Source organism: Macrotis lagotis, chromosome 1, assembly GCF_037893015.1.
Source record: "Macrotis lagotis isolate mMagLag1 chromosome 1, bilby.v1.9.chrom.fasta, whole genome shotgun sequence".
Classification (NCBI taxonomy): Eukaryota; Metazoa; Chordata; class Mammalia; order Peramelemorphia; family Peramelidae; genus Macrotis; species Macrotis lagotis.
This window is the reverse complement of record NC_133658.1, coordinates 274,163,603-274,185,224: the sequence shown is the minus strand read 5'-3', so window position 1 is coordinate 274,185,224 and position 21,622 is coordinate 274,163,603. Positions and strand designations below refer to the sequence as shown.

The 21,622-nt window shown below is 38.7% G+C and overlaps 1 protein-coding gene across 1 annotated transcript in view; it reads left to right on the top strand.

The window, feature by feature from the left end:
• Nucleotides 1-10,164: 10,164 nt before the first annotated feature.
• SRMS (src-related kinase lacking C-terminal regulatory tyrosine and N-terminal myristylation sites) overlaps nucleotides 10,165-21,622 on the top strand; it is a 29,642-nt gene continuing 18,184 nt past the window's right edge. Inside the window, exon 1 of the mRNA XM_074210469.1 lies at nucleotides 10,165-10,734. Within this exon, the coding sequence (XP_074066570.1) occupies nucleotides 10,313-10,734 (422 nt within the window). The 5' untranslated portion in view covers nucleotides 10,165-10,312. The remainder of the gene's footprint in view (nucleotides 10,735-21,622) is intronic.

Here is a 21,622-nt window from a genome sequence, read left to right as displayed (position 1 = left end):
CCATGTATTCACATGTATAATGGATATCATATTGCTAACCTCAGTGAGTGGGGGAGAGGCTGGAAGGAGAAATATTTGGATTTAAAAAATTTGAAATTTAAAAACTTTTAAAAATCAATGACCGAATATATAAAGACTGTACTTAATATACAGTCAGTTCTCCAAATTTGACTTGCCCCTGATCCTTACTGATCCAGCAAAATATGTTTTTTCCTGAGTCTTACTATTGCTATTAGAAAGAACACTTCTTTCAGTAATGAATACTTCCACCATGAATTTTTTTTTGTCCACAAATCCTAGGATGCCTGGCTCCTAGTCATGGTGATTTCATTAACTGAATTGCATGGATTATGGGAGTGAAAAACTGGGCTGGGGTCTCTGGAGAGAATTGGGCTAAGGGGAAAGTTTACTGTAGAAGATAGAAGAGGAAAAGGCAAAGAGAGATTTAAAGGAAGAAGGAAAATGGACATAGAGCCCAAATGGGGTGCACTTTCCTTGGCCCTTAGCATACTTTTATGAGAGATAGTACTAATCCTCTGAGATATGGAAACATAGTGGAAGCAATGAAGGGTTTGAGACTTCACTATTCTGTGTCAAGGGACATCCTCTTTGAGGATAATTTACATAATTTCTCTTCTGCTGATTGCATTATTAAGTAAGGAAGGAAATATGCAGAGTAAGGATAAATGGAACTGGAGTTGAAGAAGATGACATTTTGGGAAATAAGGAATAGGAGTGAGATAAGATAATGGTGGGTGGGCAAGATGATTTAGTCTTTAGCTGTCTAATCTAGTAGAATTCACAGAATGCCCTGCCTGATTGTGTGAGCCTGCTTCTATGAAAGCAGGATACACAATGAAGGAAACTTGCCCCTGATTCAGAGCATGTGCAGGTATTTGATGACTTTTTCTATCGGCAATAACATAAGATGATTTTTAAAAAACCCTTTTAATTGACTACTAAGCTAGAATGGGGTGTGCATACAAAAGGCTCCAAAAGAGGAATTCAACTTTCTCTCTCCCCTTTTGAGTAACTTTTGAGTGTGGAAGAAACTAATATAAACCTCTGGATGGGAAGAGGAGCATCTGCTTTAATGACTTTATCTTACATAGGCTACCTTTGTGATTATGAACACATGGTGCTGCTGTTTTTTCCTAACTGTCTTCTGCCTTGATCTTAGGTGAAAGAGAGATGGAATGGACTAGGCTTATGATCTTGTGAGTTAACAGAACTATTAGAAGTGTAGTAGCTGGATTCCATGTTTTATTATTGTTATTTAGTCATTTCAGTTGTATCCAACTTTTTGTGACCCTATTTGGAGTTTCTTGGTGGAGATACTGAAGTGATTTGCCATGTTTTACAGATTTTACAGATGAGGAAACTGAGGCAAACAGGGTTAAGAGATTTGCCCAAGGACACATAGCTAGTAAGTGTCTGAGACTGAATTTAAACTTAGTTCTTCCTGACTTCTACCTTGCTGCCAGAGTCCATGGTTTCTAGCCCAGTCCAGCAGCGGCCAAGCCTAATTAGCCAAACCAAGTAAGGTAAAGGATGTCCTGCTTTAACTAGTTAAGTAGTGAATCAATTTAGCCACTGAGACACTATATGATGCAAGAAAGGAATCAACTTGCTTATTAGTTCTGCTGCATTCAGATGTGAATTTGTTAGGGGAATATTTGCAGCAATCGATATAAGCCCATGCTTCCCATGGACTGAGGATGGTGAAGGAAAATATACTTCTGATTTGAGAAGTTTTACTTTACTTTGCTATGTCTTCTCTGTACATATTCTCTCTTTTTTTTTTTTTTTAGGTTTTTGCAAGGCAAATGGGATTAAGTGCCTTGCCCAAGGCCACACAGCTAGGTAATTAGTACATATTCTCTTGTTAAAGCTTAATATCAATGATATTGAAAAGATATAGACTGGTCAAATGAAATTGAGGTAGGGACAGCTAGATGGCACAGTGGATATTGCACTGGTCCTGTAGTCAGAAGGACTTGAGTCAAATTCAACTTTAAACACTTAATATTTACTTAGCTGTGTGATCTCGGGAAATTTACATAATCCCATTGCCTTACAAAAACCAAAATAATAAAAAAAATCAAAATGATATTGGGGTACTAATTACAGATTGGATAATATTGGGAAGATAATTGACTCTGGTCCATTGATATTTGGAGAAACCCAGGGTGGCTAGGTGGCAAAATGGATAGAGAGCACTGGCCCTGGAGTCAGGAGTACCTGAGTTCAAATCCAGTCTCAGACACTTAATAATTACCTAGCTGTGTGGCCTTGGGCAAGCCACTTAACTCCATTTGCCTTGCAAAAACAAACAAAAAAAAATTACAAGATATTTGGAGAAACCAGTCAATGGAGGCTTGAGCATGACATTAGAAAGTTACTCAATAACTGTCAGGTTTATTCCTAGAACTCTGAGGGGAAGAATTATTTGATTTCTGGGAATCAGTTCACCAATGCTGGGGGTTGGGGGCAGATTAAGGAGAGTAAACACTAAGCCTTATATATATACTTTAACAGCAGCATAGATTTAGAGTTGCAAAAGCACTCTGGAGACCCTGTACTATAAAACTACAGTCTACACTACAGGCTGTACTATAGATCTTCCTTGTTCTGTATCCAAGCATTTCTGATTCTTTTTTTTTTTTTGTTTGTTTTATTTTATTTTTTTAATTCTCATTTTGTACAAATTTTTTTTTACATTAATAAAATATTCTTGTTTAAGAGTAAACAAAATACCCCTCCCCCCACGAATATAGATTTGCTTGGGCGATAAAGTAAAGGGGAGAGAAAAAAAATTAAAATAAAAAAATAATAGTAATAATTGTAGGTATGGCCAGGTGGCGCAATGGACGAAGCCCCAGCCCTGGAGCCACGAGCACCCGAGCGCACATCCAGCCCTGTAGACCCAACAATCACCCAGCTGTGTGACATGCAAGCCATCTGATCCCCACTGCCCTGCGAAAACCAAAAAAGAAGGAAAAAAAGACCCAAAATAAAATAAAATAGTAATCATAGTAGGGGTGGCTGGGTGGCAGACAGAGCATTGGCCCTTGAGACAGGAGCACCCGGGTCCAAATCCGGCCCCAGACACCCAAAGATCACCCTACTATGTGGCCCTAGGCCGGCCACCCAGACCCATTTGCCCTGCACCCTCCCCAAAATAATAATAATAAAAAATGTGCTTCAGTCTTTGTTCCAACACCAACAACTCTGTCATGGGTGGATCACATTCTTTATGGTAAGTCCATCGCAAAAGTTGTTTCCATATTTTTCCAATGTTGCCATTGCTGATCGCAACTACCTCGTTTCCATATTTTTCCAATGTTGCCATTGCTGATTGCAACTACCTCCTTTCTTTTTTCTCCACTACCATGTACTATATTTTCTCTCTCCTTTCACTCTGACTCTGCTGTAGGGTCGCTGAGTGGTGCAGCAGACAGATCCCTGGTCCTGGGGCCAAGAAGCCCTGAGCCCCCATACCACCCCTTAGGCCCAGAATCCACCTGGCCCTATGGTCCTGGGCAGGCCTTCCAATCCCAGCCCCTTGCAAGAAGTAAAAAAGAAAATGTGTTATATCTGACCACTCTCCCCCCATGGTCCATCCTCTCCTCCTTTATTCACATCCCCACCCCTTCCCCCTGCTCCCCCCTCCTTCTTACTCCAGATGTCTATACCCCATTGAGTATATATATGCTGTTTCCTCTCCTAGTCACCTCTGATGAGATCAAAGGTTCCCTCATTCCCCCTTGCCTACCCCCTTCCATATCATTGCAATAGCTCATTGTAATAAAGAAAAGAACTTATTATATGAAATATCTTGGCCTGTTCCCCCTCTCCTTTTTTCTTTCTCCCACTACATTTCCCTTTTTTCTATTGACTCCATTTTTACACCGTATTTTGTCTTCAAATTCAGCTTTCTCCTGTGCTTCAACTATAAAAGCTCCCTCTACCTGCTCTATTAACTGAGAAGGTTCATATGAGTATTATCAGTGTCATTTTTCTATGCAGGGAATACATGCAATTCATCATCATTAAGTCCCTCATATTTTCCCCCTCTCCTCCAATCTCCATGCTTCACCTGAGTCCTGTATCTGAAAATCAAACCTTCTGTTCAGCTCTGGCCATTCCAAAAGGAACATTTGAAATTCCCCTGGTTCATTGAAAGTCCATCTTTTTCCCTGGAAGAGGACATTCAGCCTTGCTGGGTAGTTCATTCTTGGCTGCATTCTAAGCTCTTTTGCCTTCTGGTATATTATATTCCAAGCCCTACGAGCTTCCAATGTAGTTGCTCCTAAGTCCTGTGTGATCCTGACTGCAGCTCCATGATATTTGAACTGTGCCCTTCTGGCTGCTTGTAATATTTTCTTTTTGACTTGGAAGTTCTGGAACTTGGCTATGATATTCCTAGGGGTTGGTTTTTTGGGATCTCTTTCTCTGGGGGATTGGTGGATTCTCTCCATTTCTATTTTGCCCTCTGCTTCTAGAATATCAGGGCAATTTTCCTGTAGTAATTCTTTGAAAATGATGTCAAGGCTCTTTTCCTGATCATGACTTTCAGGTATTCCAATAATTTTTAAATTATCTTTCCTAAGTCTGTTTTCCATATCAGTTGTTTTTTTCAATGAGATATTTCACATTTTCTTCTAATTTTTCATTTTTTTGGTTTTGAAGTATTGATTCCTGATTTCTGGTAAATTCATCATTCTTCCTGAATTCTATTCTTTGTCTGAAGGATTTGTTCTCCTCAGAGAGTTTTCTTATCTCTTTTTCCATCTGGCCAATTTTGCTTTTTAAAGCATTCTTCTCCTCAATAACTTTTTGAACTGTTTTATCCATTTGACCTAAGCTGGTTTTTAGCATGCTATTTTCTTCAGCATTTTTTTGGATTTCCTTGACTAAGCTGCTGACTTCATTTTCATGTTTTTCCTGCATCTCTCTCCTTTCTTTTCCCAGTTTTTCTTCCAACTCCCTCATTTGATTTTCAAAGTCTTTTTTGATCTCTGTCATAGCCTGAGCCCAATTTCTGTTTTTTTTTGGAGTCTTTAGATGCAGGAGCTTGTGCTTCCTCATCTTCAGACTGAGTATTTTGATCCTTCTTGGGCTCATATGCAAAATATTTCTCAATGGTCTTCCTCTTGTTTCTCTGCTTGCTCATTTTCCCAGCCTGGGCCTGGTTTTGGGGTGCTTCCTGAGCTTTTATGGCACTCCCACAAGGGTCTCAGTGTGTGAGGCTCTGTCCTCCCTCCTGGTCTGTGAATGACCATAAGCACCACCCTCTGCCACAGGGCTGAGGTGGGGGGGGGGGCTGCTGTTCTATGGTGGGGCCTAGACTGCGATCAGGACCTGAATGTGATCAGAGCCCCAAAGTCCTGTTTCAGAGGCAGAGGACAGAGCTCAGCAGTCTCTCTTCACTCCCCTCCCTCAGCTCAATGGGCTCATGCCTGAGAGGCTCCTGCTTACTGGCTCTGTCTGCTTCTGTTTCCAGATCTGGGCTGCAGAAAGCCCAAGCTACTCGCTGTGTGCCCTTAGGGCTGGGCTCCACGGCTAGCTGTGGCAGAGGTCCCCTGCTGTTCCCCCACTTTGTGCCCGGTGTTCCCTGGGGTACAGCTCAGGAGACTCTCCCGCTGCTGTGAACCATGGCTCCCAGCGCCCTGGGGCTGCCTCCAGGAGGCTGAAGTTCCGTTCTGGCGGGCCACCCCTCCGACCTGGGGGAGCAGAGCCTTTCTGCTCTTTTCCAGGTTACCTTGAGTAGGAGAACTACCTCACTGGGTCCCTTTGTGGGTTCTGTCTCTCGAAAGTTAAGTTAGAGTCCTTAGCTTCAAGTTTTATCAGAGAGCTCCCAAGACTGGATCCCTTCTTGTCACCATCTTGGCTCTGCCCCCCCCCCCCCCATTTCTGATTCTCATTGGGTTCAATCTTGGGAGAACTTGCCTTTATTGGGGATGGGGGAGTTTATTTTTCTCAGACTCCATTGACTTGTTAAATCCCCCTGAAGAAATTTAACTGTTGCTCATGTCTAGAGATTCAACAACAAAAAGGGAGAAATAAAAAAAGAATACTCATGGTATAATCTGAAATGAGATATGGGACATATGATTTCTTTTTTTTTTGGTAAATATTTTTATTTTTTCCAATTACATATAGAGACAGTTTTCTACATTTATTTTTAGAATTTTTTTTATTTATTTAAGGCAATGGGGTTAAGTGACTTGCCTAAGGTCATACTGCTAGATGATTATTAAGTGTCTAAGGCGGGATTTGAACTCAGGGACTCCTGAATCCAGGGCCGGTGTTCTATCCTCTGTGCCACCTAGCTGCCCTCTACATTTATTTTTTTCTTTTTTCACTTTTTTTCTCTTCTCTTCTCTTCTCTTCTCTTCTCTTCTCTTCTCTTCTCTTCTCTTCTCTTCTCTTCTCTTCTCTTCTCTTCTTTTTTCTTTTCTTTATTTTTAGTTTTTTCAAGGCAATGGGGGTTAAGTGGCTTGCCCAGGGTCACACAGCTAGGTAATTATTAAGTGTCTGAGGCCGGATTTGAACTCAGGTACACCTCAACCAATCACCTCTTATTAGACAACCAATCTCTGTATCTTCTGGACCCATAATGTTACCTGCTAAGCCAGGACATGTCCACCAACAGAATGCATTTGGTCACCTACTCCAGAAAGAAAACCTAAACTGGAAAGGATGCAAGGAGTTCATAGGCAAACTTGTCTAATTGCACAATCCATGTTGGTTGGTTGTTGTTCTTTATTCTCACCAAAATGACATCACTATGTTGAGTCATGTTACAATGTATCTGGCTGTGGCTTATCAGACCAATACTAGTTCTGTTTGCTCTACCACAGGTCAGGCACAAATAGTCCATGTAAATATATAGGCGTAGGTTTTTTAAATTTACAAATCTTATGTTTCTTTTCAGCTACTTCAATTCTCCTTTCCTCATAGAGCACAGCACCTTTTCTGATTTTGATGTGTCAGAGAAGAGTAGTAAGGTGAAGAAAATGAGCTTCTCCCCCACTTCACAAGAGTCTGGAGTCAGAGTGAAATAATATTTGGCACAAGAAAAGTCACGATGAAGAGGGTTGATCTATAAGCTGTCTGCCCTTTTAATTGTCTTCTGAATTTAGTATATCATGCTTTACTAAAATGCAAAGTTTTTTCAGTGCTAGAACAATAAATATCTGGAAAAATAGCCCTCCAAATCACTCATGTGATCTCTGTGCCTAGAAATGCAAGCACTGTCCATGCCTGGGTGGGGGGGAAGGATGAAATGGGGAGAGGTAGTAGTTCCCACTATATAAGCATTAGAGAAAGGATTTGAAAAACAGCATTCTATATAGCAAATAATATTAGCAATAATAATAACTACAATTTATATTGTGCTTACTATGCATCAAAAATCTGTTGGGTGCTTTGCAATTATTTTCTTATTTGTTCTTTGGAAAATAGATGATTATCCCCTTTTACAGATTAGGAAATTGAAGCAAACAGAGGTTAAGTGACTTGCCTAGGGTCGCATAGCTAGTAAGGATCTAAGGTCAGCTTTGAACTAAGTCTTCCTGACTCCAGAGCTGGTGTTCTCTCCACTGAGTTACCTAACCACTCTGGATAAAAGATCTAACTTTGAAGCCAGGAGGATGTGAGTATAAATCTCATCCTTTGCACATATTGATTGAATGACTAAGCAAATCACTTAACCTCTCAGTGCTCTAGGTAACTCTCTCAGTCTTCAGATAGTAAGACACTGACCTGCTTTAGGGTAAAGTTTCCTCCTTTATTAATCCCTATATCGAAAATGAAATCTTATATAGACCCAGTTTTCAAATGAAGAAATTAAAGCTATATATATGTGTGTGTGTGTGTGTGTGTGTGTATATGACAAATGCTCCAAATCATTACTGATTAGAGAAATGCAAATTAAAACAACTCTGAGGTTCCACCTTATATCCTGTTAGATTGGCTAAGATGACAGAAAGGGAACTGATCAATGTTGGAGAGGTTGTAGGAAGATTGGGACATTAATGCATTGTTGGTGGAATTGTGAAGTGATCCAACCATTCTGAAGAGCTATGTGGAACTATGCCCAAAGAGCAATAAAACTGATCATACCCTTTGACCCAGCAATGCCATTACTAGGCCTATATCCAGAAGAAATTGTAAAAAATGGGAAATGTCCCACATGTTCCAAATATCCATATCAGCTCTTTTTGTAGTGGCAAAGAATTGGAAATTGAGGGGATGCGCATCAATTGACAAATGACTGAACAAGTTATGGTATATGAATGCTATGGAATACTATTGTTCTATAAGAAATCTTGAATGGTCCAACTCTAGAGAAGCATGGAATGAATGAAACTGATACTGAGCAAAGGGAGCAGAACCAAGAGAACATTGTACACATTAACAACAATATTGTGAGCTGATCAGCTTTGATGGATGCAGCTCCTCCTAGCAGTTCAGAGAGCTAGGACAACTCTAGGAGACCAGCTATGGACAATGCTCTCCCCATCCAGTGGAACCCTACAGAATCTAAACACTACATTCACTTCTTAAAAATTTCTCTTATGTAATTCTTTTCTAGTTCTCTCTTTTCCCTTAATCCTAATTCTTTATACAGAAAATGACTAATCAGGGTGGCTAGGTGGTACAGTGGGGGTGGCTAGGTGGTGCAGTGGATAGAGCACTGGCCCTGGAGTCAGGAGTACCTGAATTCAAATCTGGCCTCAGACACTTAATAATTACCTAGCTGTATGGCCTTGGGCAAGCCACTTAACCCCACTGCCTTGCAAAAACCTAAAAAAAAAAAAACCTTAAAAAAAAGAAAGAAAACTACTAATCTGTAAACATGTTGTGTATGTACAATATTCACTAGATTGTTCGCTGCTGAGGGGAGGATGAAAGGAAATTATGTAACTTAAAATATGTATATGCATGTCGATGAATGTTGAAAAACTTTCATAACATGTAATTGGAAAAATAAATTATCAATTGAAAAAAAATGAAATCATAGTTCTTATCCCTATCATTTGATTCCAAAGGCAAGTATTCTTCCCAGTGAGCCCTGTATCTGCTGTCTGATTCAATGAGTTATTTGCATTGCAGTGCGTTTGTACTTTACCTTATTATGATGTTATGTGTTCAGTTTTGGTTTTGGTCTGAGAAACTGAGCAGAAACAGGGACTCTGAACATGAATTTAAATAATGGGCCTAAACAGATTATAGGATTTTGAATGGAGTAGTTAAGTCCTATATTTAGAAGAGAGCTACTGAAATATTACCATGTTGTAATCAAAAGTTCACAGAATGGAAACCTATGCAATGTAGACTGGACATTTATTTATTTAGTTCCTCTCATGTGGGTTGTTACTGGCACTCTGATGAAACTGCCATTTTCTTAGAAAAAGATGCTCATAGCATAAGTCCCTTATACTCTAGCTTCCTGGAAGGCACCACCCTTTTCCAGAATTCTTTCTGGAACTGGTTAAGTTCATCCTGTTGACAGATTTGAAATGCAGTCATTAGTGCTACTTAGCTGAACTTTTGGAATCATCACGCATGTTCCAATAAGTTAACTAGTTTCCATTTGGCTAACTAGTGCCTTGTTCCTTAAGTAGGGGAAAGGGACAGGAGAAACATCATAAGACCCTAAAATTCTTAGAATTAAATACAGGCAAGTGTTCCATCCAAAAGAAAAATTTACCCCAACATCACAGAGATATATCACTGTTCACTTCTAGGTAGACAGAGAAGGCTTAGAATTCCAGACTCTTTTGTTGGGAAAGGAGCTTCAAGATCATCTGGCTCTTTTTTATGTATGAGGAAACTGAGTTCTACAATTGCAAAAAAAAAAATAATATGTTTTCCCTGCTCCCCACCCCACACCTTGGCTGATAACCTGCTTTCTTTTTGAAATAATTTTAAAAAAAGTTTAACTTGCAAGAGGTCAAATTTTATGATCTCCCTAGGCTTTAAATATGTTTATATTCTTGAATCTAAGGACACTCTAGCTGTGGTTAGGGACCCAGATATATGTGTGTGTGTGTGTGTGTGTGTGTGTGTGTGTGTGTGTGTTTCAACTCAGGAGTTCAGGAAAACAAGCTGTACAAGCTTTTCCAGTTTCACTTTCCACCCTCAGAAGTTTGCACAGAAAAGACAACACAGAGACATTCCTGGAGTAAAGGAGCAGTCAGAGGCAGCTCCTCATACAGGCAGGAAGATGCTTGGGGAGATCTATCCCATCTGGGCCAGGTGAACTCAGATCTATCTCTTGGTTCCAACTGGACAAGTCTTAATGAAACAATCTTGGTGTCCTGGGGGTCTGTCAGCAGTTGGAATGGAGCCTTTCTTAAGGAAACACTTGACCTTCCTATCATTCTTTTGGAACAAGCTTTGGCCCATGAGTATCCCTGATGACTGCATCCCCAGATATCCAGGTCCTGATCCTGTCACAATGGACCTTGATCCTGATCCTGACCCAGAACCCATCTCTTCAAAATCAGGCAGCCCCACTCCTGCAGTCCTTTTCATGGTTCTATATGACTTCACAGCCAGGTGTGCAGATGAGCTGAGTGTGAGCCGAGGAGACAAGCTCTTTGTGATCAAAGAAGAGGGTGACTACATCTTCGCCAGGAGGCTCTCTGGTCGACCAAACACTGGGCTGGTACCCATTAATTATGTGGCCAAAGCCACCCAGGAAACCTTTTCTGATCAACCGTAAGTATCATAGATATTTACACTTCACTATTTGACTATATTTCTTTTGAGGAAGATAGCCTCAACAATGAGAAAACTGCATTAAAAACAATGTACTCTACTCTTTTCAAGTCATTGTTTAGTCTAGAAAGTCTAGAAAGATTTCATATTCATGCTCTGTCATCAGTAAGTGAACTTCTAAATCCTGACAATTGTTAGAAAATACCTGATTCTTGTTCTTTCCCAAGGGTAAATATAGCCCATCCTTGTGATCTTTTTTCAAAACCATTCCAAAAGAAAACCAAGGAGTTCTGAGAAAAACTTTCTCTAAATTGATTTGTATTTGATGTTTTTCTTTTAAATCAGGTGTATTTTCCTATTTCCCCTCCTCCTTCCTCTCAGAGAAAGCCATCATTTATTTAAAAAAAAGTGGCAGAAGTGAGAACAAATAATCCAAACCAATTAAACACATCAAAAGAAATCTGATAGGCAATATTTCATACCTATGTACTAACCTCTTTCCACCATCCTCCTTTCTGCAAACATTTATGTGTGTGTGTGTGTGGGGGGGATGCCTTCTCATACTTGTTCTTTGGGGCTAACTTTGTTTTTTGTAATTTTGCAGCATTCTTCTTTTGGTTATTTTGGTGGTTTGGTTATTTTATGGGGGTTATTTGGTGGTTATTTTCACTCTTTACATTGTTGTAGTTACTGTGTATTTTGTTTTCCTGTCTGCTTATTTCATTCCAGATCAGTTCAAGTGAGTCTCTTAATGTGACAATAACTTTCAAAGAGCAGCACATGCTTATGGAAATTATATAGTTACATAGTAAGGAAATGTGATTCTATCATCATTGTTTTTTTTGGGCAAGTCACCTAACTTTTTTGAGACACAGCTTCTTTATTTGTAAAGTAGAGGGATTAGACTAGATGATCTCTAGTCAGAGCCCTTTGGGCTCTGAATCAGTGTTCCTATGATTTGAGATCCCTAAATTGTCTCCTAAACTGGTAGATTATACACTAACATTTCTTCTGGGTACTTAACTTTGACCTTGTCACCATCCAATGATTGTTAAGGGAGTCTGGAGAATCAAGAAGACATTCCAATGGAAATATGGGCTGAAAAGAACCAAACTCCCAGGATTAGTCCCCTCTTATAACTGGGCAAAAGGGTCACTTATTGTTCAATATAACTAGAAGGCTCTGATTCCTGTTGTATTCACATGAAAGTAAAAACTGAGTAAGTATAATTCTCTGTGTGCCCTTTTTGGTGAATGTTGGGTCTTCCAGCTTTGAATAGACAAAGACAAATATGTCTGAAGGAAGGGAGGAAGAAGGAAATACAATGAGTATTTATTAAGGATTAAGTGAGTTCCTATGACAAATGTAAAAGAAGCAGAAAGCTTAGTTCCTGCCCTTAGGGAGTTAGTGATCAAGTCTGGTGAGACATAGCACATACATGTGAAAGGGCAAGGCAGGCATATCAGAGCCTGGTGTATTTTCAAGTATTGGAAAAATTCAAAATCAAAGAAAAATCAATATGAGATGGAATTATTCATAGACAAGACTTCCCTCCAGCTATACTACTGTCTGGGATAGCACCATTTATACTGAGTCCATTCCACATTAGTAGATTTTTTAGTTTCTGTGTTTTCAGTCTTAAACCATTCAAATTATGTCTTTAAAACACCAAGTCAATAGATTTCTTCAGATTTTTATTCTTTCTTTTGGGAAAATGGAAAGTTTGAGGCAAGAGGAGAATTAGTGGCTGAAGGTCCCATTGGGAATCAGAGGCAGAAATGTAGAGCAACTGAGGCACCGCCAAGGGCATAACAGATTTGGTTGTAGATTATTGCTGTGCCAGGCTCTCACCCATAGTAGGGCTCCCTGTCATAGTAGGGCTCCCTGAAACCCTCTCTCTGGGAATATTGCTCTTCTTATACTTATTTCTGTGAAGGGAGGAGTTAATGAGGAGGACCCAAGTTGGAAAACGGAGTGCAAGGCTGGATACAGTTATCTGGAGGATAGTGTTCACTAACTTCATCCTTCTTTGACTAATCATGACAATTTCTCTTGAGAATAGTCTGACTCTTAACGATCTTTGAGGAACATGGGTCTCTTGTTGTGGGTCTGTGGGTGTCAGAGAAATGGCTGAAGTGAGGATAGTTCATAAAGCATGAACCATTAGGGTGGGTAAAAAAAAATTGGAAAAAATACTTCTGAGATTAAAAGATACTTCTGAGAAACCCTGAGAAGTCTCTCTGTTTCTCTTGTCTTTGATGTTAAACTGACCACCCCTTTTCCCTACTCTTCTAGCCTACTGACATATCCTAGACCTATAGTCTAGACCCATATTTAGGTAATATTTTGCTTTTGAAGCTGCTGAGCAGATAAAACTCACTTGCAATTTTCATGGAAAAATATTGGGAACAGTATAGCTTTCTTGGGTGTCTGAAATCTTGGTCTGTCTTAGAATTTTATATACTGGCAGAGAAGATTAGAACCTGAAGGTTCCAGGATGATGTCCAGCGTTAGCATGTGCTAATGGAAATGGTCTGCTAATAGGCCCAGAAGAAATCAATTTAACAACAGCAGTATTAATACCTGACAATATGGTTCTTTAGAATTTTAAACTCAAATTACAATTGAGAACTAAAACTTTGTTTTTTAAATATCATCTTCATTTCCATTATTCTTCCCTTTCCCTACCCCTGTAATGAACCATCTCTTGTAACAAAGACTGAAAAAAAGAGAGAAAAAGCATTTCAGTGAAACTACCCCATAGATAATTGAGTCTGATAGTTTATTATGCCATATACATAGAATCCTCCATCTTTGAAAAGAAAGGAAGGAGATGCATTTTCATAACTCTTAGAGGGAGGATGTAGCTTGATTATTATTATTATACAATATTGCTTCTTTTTTTGTTCTTTGCACATTGTTCTCTCCTTGTATATATCGCTTTCTGGTTCTGCCTATTTTGGTGTGTATCAGTTCTGTCTTCCCATGCTTCTCTGAATTTTTCAAATTCATCATGTCCTATGAAGAAGTCATATTCCATTATATCCATGTGCCTCAATTTGGTTAGCCATTATTCTCCAAACAACATAGTGTTTTAAATTTTGTACATACACACACACACACACACACACACACACACACACACACACATTCTTATATACACAGTTTCCAAATTGCAGCTCATAATAACCTTGTGAGGTAAGTACTGGGTATGATTTTACTGATTAATCAATTATACAACAAGCTTTTATTAAGTACCCACTATTCTCTAGAGTGCTGGGAATACAAAGATGAAGCAGTTCTTGCCTTCAAGGAACTAGTTGACCCATGGTCACACACTTAGTGGCAGATGTGGGATTCCAATTCTTTTCTCTTCACACTCCAAAGGAGAAGTGTGAACTATGGGAGTGGCACACATTGAACAACTGAGTCTACCAAAGGAAAACTAAGGAAATTCCTGTACCTGCCTTCCAGGGATCTGTAACTTACTGGTTCTTAGAACACTGAAATATAGTTTGAATTGATTTTAATGCTGGAGTCAGGAAGACCCGAGTTCACAGATTTCAGTCAAATACTTGGCTGCGTGAACTTGGGCAAGTCACTTTGTGTGACTCAATGTCCTCATCTGTAAAATGAACTGGAGAAGAAAATGGCAAACCACTCCAGTATCTTCAGCAAGAAAACTCTAAATGGGCATGAAGAGTCGGATACAACTAAAACAACTCAACAACAACCAAAAACTAGCATAGAACTTAGTACATAGTGTTAGATAAATGTTGGCCTCTGTTATTATCAAATCCATGTCTTCAGATACTTGCTAGCTGTATCATCCTGGAAAATTACAAGCTCTATTTGTTTGTTTCCCCAAGTGTAAAATGGAGAACTTCCAGAGTTGCTGTGAAGATGAAACAAGATGATATTTGTATAATATTTTATTTTATTCTATTTTATTTTTCTAATTATGTGCAAAGATAATTTTTTCCACTTCTTTTTTTAAAATTTTTTTACAAATTACTAAAATAGTCTTGATGTTGTAAGAGTAAACATAATCCCCCCTGCCCCCACAAAAATAAAAAAACCTCAGAGGAAATAAAGTGAAAGAGAGAGAAAAAAATGTGCTTCAGTCTGTGTTCCAATACCAATAGCTCTGTCTCGGGTGGATCACATTCTTTATCATAAGTCCATCGGAGAAGTTACTTCCATATTTTCCCACATATTTTTGCTGTTGCTACTTGTAATTCCCTTCATCCATTTCTTCCCCACTACCAATTATTATATTTTCTCTCTCCTTTCACTCTATCCCTCTTCAAAAGTGTGCTGTGGGACAGCTGAATGGCATAGTGGACAGAACACCAGCCCTGGGACCAAAAAGCCCCCAAGCCTATGTTCCCCCCCACCCACCCAAGAGACTGAGCAACCAACCAACCCTGTGATCCTGGATAGGCCATCCAATTCCACCACCTTGCAAAAAGTGAAAAAGAAAATGTGTTATATCTGACTATCCTTTCCCATGACCTACCCTCTCCTCTATCCCTTATATCACCCCTACCTTCCTACCTTCCCTCATCCTCTTTCTCCCATCTCCTTTATCTCCTTTTTCTTGTAGATTTATATGCCCCATTACATATATATATATATATATATATATATATGTATATTGTTTCCTTTCTGAGCCATTTCCAATGAGAATGAAGAAGGTTCCCTCAATCCCCCTCACCTTCCCCACTTCCATACCATTGCAAAAGCTATTTGACTCTTTTACATGAAATATCTTAGGCTATTTCCCCCAGTACATTTCCTCTTCACCCATTGACTCCATTTGAAAAATATATCATACCTTCATGTTCAGCTCCCTCCTGTGTCTTGTCTATATAAGCTCCTTCTACCTGCTCTAATAAATGAGAAGGTTCATATGAGTATTATCAGTATCATCTTCCCATGCAGAAATACACACAGTTCATCATCATTAAATCCGTCATAATTTATCCTTCTCATTCACCCTCTCTATGCTTCACCTGAGTCCTGTACTTAAAGATCAAACTTTCTTTTCAGCTCTGGCCAGTTCAACAGGAACATTTGAAATTCCCCTGTTTCATTGAAAGTCCATCTTTTCTAGGGTGTCTAGGTGGTACAGTGGATAGAGATTGGCCCTGGAGTCAGGAGTACCTGAGTTCAAATCCAGCCTCAGATACTTATCACCTAGCCATGTGACCTTGGGCAAGTCACTTAACTCCATGGCCTTGCAAAAAACAAAAAATAAGTCCATCTTTTATCCTGGAAGAGGATGTTCAGTTTTGCTAGGTAGTTGATTCTCAGTTGCATTCCAAGCTCTTTTACCATCTAGAATATTATATTCCAAGCCTTATGAGCCCTTAATGTGGATGCTGCTAAATCCTGTGTGATCCTGACTGAGGCTCTACTATATTTGAATTGTTTTGTTCTGGCTGCTTATAGTATTTTTCTCTTTGACTTAGAAGTTCGGGAACTTGGCTATAATATTCCTGGGGGGTTATTTTTTTTGCATCTCTTTCAGTAGATCGTTGGTGGATTCTCTCAATTTCTATTTTGTCCTCTGCTTCTAGGATATCAGGACAATTTTCCTGTAGAAATTCTTTAAAAATGAAGTCAAGGCTCTTTTCTTAATCATGACTTTCAGGGAACCCAATAATTTTTTAAATTGTCTCTTCTGGTTCTGTTTTCCAGATCCATTGTTTTTTCAATGAGATATTTCATGTTTTCTTCTAGCTTTTCATTCTTTTGATAGTTTTATTGTGTCTTGATTCCTCGCAAAGTCATCACCTTCCTTTAGCTCCATTCTACATTTGAAGGATTTGTTTTCTTCAGAGAGTTTTCTTATCTCCTTTTCCATCTGGCCAATTCTGCTTTTTAAGGTATTTTTCTCCTCATTAACTTTTTTTTTTTTTAGGTTTTTGCAAGGCAAATGGGGTTAAGTGGCTTGCCCAAGGCCACACAGCTAGGTAATTATTAAGTGTCTGAGATCGGATTTGAACCCAGGCACTCCTGACTCCAAGGTCGGTGCTTTATCCACTACGCCACCTAGCTGCCCCTCTCATTAACTTTTTAAACTGTTTTTTTTCCCATTTGACCTAAACTAGTTTTCAGTATGTTATTTTCTTCAGCATTTTTTTGGATCTCCTTGACTAAGTTGTTGACTTGGCTTTCATGTTTTTCCTGCATCTCCCTCATTTCTCTTCCCAATTTTTACTCTACCTCCCTTACTTGATTTTCAAAATCTTTTTTGAGCTCTGAAATAGCCTAAGACCAACTTCTGTATTTCTTGGAGGAGTTAGATGCAGGAGCTGGAACTTTCTTATCTTCTGAGTGTGTATTTTGGTTCTCCATGGGACCAAAGTAATTGTCTATAATCAGGTTTCTTTTTTTTTCTGTTTACTCATTTCCCCAACCTGTGCTTGGTTTTGGGGTGCTTCCTAAACTTTTTGCGTATTGGACACCCCAACAAGGACTTCAGTTCCTTCAAGGCCTTTATGAGAGGCTCTGACTACTCTCCTGGTCTGTGCTCTGATTTGTGGATGACCACAAGCATACCCCTCTGCCCTGAAGCTGTGAGGAGGGTCCTTGCTCTATGACAGTATGGGGGCTCAGATTACTTTACCTTCTGTGGGCTGAGCACTCTGGAAGCAGCTGCTGGGCAGCTCCCTTCTGGGCTGCTATGTAGGCCTGCTTTGATTTCCTGGGATCTGGGCTGCGCTGATGGCTGGGGCTATGCTGAGGAGGACCATGCTGGCCTGGGCTTACACTGTGGCAAAAGGTTTCCCCAACTGATCTTCCAAGTTGTACTTGGTGTTCCCTGGGTTACAGGTCAGGAAACTGCTTCTGCTTCCTGGGACCCAGGAACCCAGCTGATTGTTCATTGAAGAATGGAGCTCCTTTGCTCTAGTGCAATATTCCTGGTTGTGCTGCCCCCACCCCCTTGTGGGACAGAGCTTTCCCAAGATCTTCCAGGTTACCTTGGACTGGAGAATTGTCTCATTGGGTCTTTCTGTGGGTTCTATCTCTCGAAAATTTAGTTCAAGCCATAATTTTAAGGATTTTTGAATATTTTGAAGAGAGCTTCTAGGAAAGGCTGTTCTCATGAGGCCATCTTGGCTCCCCCCCTCCAAAGATAATTTTCAACATTCATCTTTTTGTAAGATTTTGAATTCCACATTTTTCTATCCCTTTCCCTTCCCCACCATGACAATGAGTAATCTGACAGAGTTTAAACAATCATGTTTAAACATTTCCACAAATGAGATATTTTTAACGTGCTCACTTAGCACCATGCTTAACACATAGTGCTTAATAAATAATTGTCTCTTCTCTCCTTCCTTTCCTTTTTCTCCCTTTTTTCTCTTCTTTCCTTCAATTCTCTTTCCTTCCTTCACTTCCTTCCTTCCTTCCTTCCTTCCTTCCTTCCTTCCTTCCTTCCTTCCTTCCTTCCTTCCTTCCTTCTCAGAGACACAGGAAAATAATACTCTCCTTCCTTTCAATCACTCTCACCTTCAATATGAACTCTCATGAAAAGTCTCTCCCTCCCTCCCTTCCTTCCTTCCTTTTTTACTTTCTTCTTACTCTTCAGAGACTCAGAAAAATAATACTTTCCTTCCTTCTAGCCACATTGACCTTCAATATAAACTCTCTTGAATGAGTCTGGTAAATTCATTCACCCTGAAGAATAAATAACCATTAAAATGGGTTTAATGTGTTATCTTTTCCATGAACTTTTATTTTAAATAGAAGACAAGAGTCTGAAGCAAAAGATTTGCAATGATGGAATCTCAGATGTTACCAGCAGAGAGGGAATGATGGTGATGATAGAGAAATCTTTCTCTGGTCTTGTTGAAGGTTTTGAAACACCCATATACTTAGTAATGGGGGTGAGAGCTAGAGAAAAAGAGACTTGTCTTTTTTAGTCAGGATAACTGTGTTTAGCTGGCAAAGTCTGGGCTACAAGGTTACAAACTTGTAGCTATTTTGTATGTGATAGGAAAGAACATGGGGTTTAGTTTCATGAACTTGTTTTTTAAAGTTTGAGGAGAGAGGTTAACAAAGGGAATAAATCCTTGTGTATCCCAGGGAAACTCTGGCTTTTAGAAAACTTAGTGTCAGGGCTGGGTCAGGGAGTGGCTTTTGGGAGTCCATACTATATTACATTAACCAGCCTCACAAGAATCCCATTCCTGCCCTGAGGACCAAGCTGGCCTTGGGCAAATACCTTTCCTGATTTTTGTTTTATGTTCCTCCCTGTGAAAATGAGATATTGCCAGGCTGGGAGAGGTAATGATTATTTGTGGAGCTCTTTGAGATCTCCAGATGAAAGGGTAAAGTGTAATTAGCATCTTCCTCTGGCCCAGATGCAAGGGCATCTTGTTGTGGGGAAGAGGGAGAGAGCTGGTCTTCTTTAAGAGTGGGCAGGCATCAGGGAGGAGGGCAGGGTGGTGTCTTCCTGGGCACAAGGGGTATATTGGTATAGCCTGACCAGTTTGTAAGAGGAATCTGGAAATGGCATCTAGGGATGAGCTAGCAAAGTCCCATTGTCACTTTTTTTTGTATAAATAGTATTTAATTTTTTCCAATTACGTATAAAGTTAGTTTTCAACATTCATCTTTTAAAAAAGATTTTGAGTTTCAAACTTTTCTTCTCAACCCTCTGCATTGATTTCAAGCAATCTGATATATGTTATACATGTGCAATCATGTTAAATATATTTCTACATTAGTCATATTATGAAAGAAGAAACAGAACAAAAGGGAGAAGTCATAAATGCAACAAAAATGTGAAATCCGGTTCTTTAGTTGTTTTTCTGGATGTGGATAGCATTTTCCAGCACAAATCTTTTAGAATTATTTTTGATCATTATAGTTGTTGAAAAGTATCAAGTCTATCATCACACAATGTTGCTCTATGTACAGAGTTTTCCTGGTTCTGCTCACTTCACTCAGCATCAGTACATGCTAAGTCTTTTCAGGTTTTTCTGAAATCTGCCTGTACATCATTTCTTATAGTAATATTCCTTTACATTCATATACTATAATTTATTCAGCCATTCCCAGATTGATGGGCATTCCCTAAATTTCTAATTCTTTGTTACCACAAAAAGAGCTGCTATAAATATTTTAGTACATGTGGGTCCTTTTCCCATTTTTATGATCTCTTTGTAATACAGATACAGTAATGAAATTACTGGATCAAAGGGTGTGCAGTTTTATAATCATTTGGGTATAGTTCCAAACTGCTCTCCAAAATGGTTGGATTACCAATAATGTATGTGTCTTCATTTTTCCACATCTTCTGCAGCATTTATTATTTCCCTTTTCTGTCATATTGGCCAATATTATAGGTGTGAGGCAGTACCTTAGACTTGTTTCAATTTGCATTTCTTTTGCATTTCTTTAATTAATAGTGATTTAGAGTATTTTTCCATATAGCTATAGACAGCTTTAATTTCTTAGATTATTAATTGGGGAATGACTTGTATTCTTATAAATTTGACTCAGTTCTCTATATATTTGAGAAGTGAGGCCTTTAGCAGAAATATTGCTAGAGGAGCAGCTAGGTAGCACAGGGGTTAGAGCACTGGCCCTGGAGTCAGGATGACCTGAGTTCAAACCCTTCCTCAGACACTTAATAATTATCTAGTTGTGCTTTGCAAAAAACAAAAACAAAACCTAAAAAAATACTACTAGTAAAAATTGTTTTCTGCTTTCCTTCTTATTTTGGTTATATTGAAAATGTTTTAATTTAATATAATAAAAAAATTAACCATTTTACATTTCATAATTTCTCTATCTTTTATTTGGTTATAAATTCTTCCTTTCTCTATAGATCTGACAGGTAAACTATTCTTTACTCTCCTAATTTGCTTATAGTATTACCCTTCATTTCTAAATCATGTACCTATTTTGATTTTATCCTGGTATAAAATATGAGATGTTGGTCTATGCCTTGTTTCTGCCAAACTATTTCCAATTTTCCATCAGTTTTTGTCAAATAGTGAGTTCATATTTCAGAAGCTAGACCTTTTGAGCTTAATTAAACAGAAAATTACTATAACTATTTACTACTTTTTCTTGTGTACCTGATCTATTCCACTGATCCACCACTCTATTTATTAGCCACTATCAGATAATTTTGATGCTTTATAATATGGTTTTAGATGGTTGCTAAGCCACCTTCCTTTGTATTTTTTAAAATTAATTCCCATCATATTGTCTAGATTAATTTTTTTTTTCAAGGCAAATGGGGCTAAGTGGCTTGCCCAAGGCCACACAGCTAGGTAATTATTAAGTGTCTAAGACTGGATTTGAACCCAGGTACTCCTGACTCCAGGGCCAATGCTTTATCCACTACGCCACCCAGCCACCCTTAGGTTTTTTTTTTGTCTAGATTAATTTTGTTATTTTTTTGTAGTTCTTTAAATAAAATTTTGTTTGCTTTGGAATGGCAAGTAAATAAGTAAATTAATTTAGACAGAATTGTCATTTTTTATTATATTAGTTTGCCTACCCATGAGCAATTGTTATTTTCTCAATTGTTTAGATCTGACTTTATTCATCTGACTTTGTGTGAAAAGTGTTTTGTAATTATGTGCAAATAGGTCTTGGATTTGTCTTGGCATGTAGACTCCCAAACATTTTATGTTGTCTATGTTATTTTAAATGGAATTTCTCTTTCTGTCTCTTCTTGTTGAGTTTGGTGATATATAGAAATGCTAATTTATGTGGGTTTATTTCATATTCTTCAACTTTGCTAAAGTTAATTATTTCAAGATAATTGTTAAAGTTTATTATTTCAAGTAGTTTTTAGTTAATTTTCTCAGATTCTTTAAGTATATATCATCTTTAAAAGGAGTAGTTTTGTTTTCCT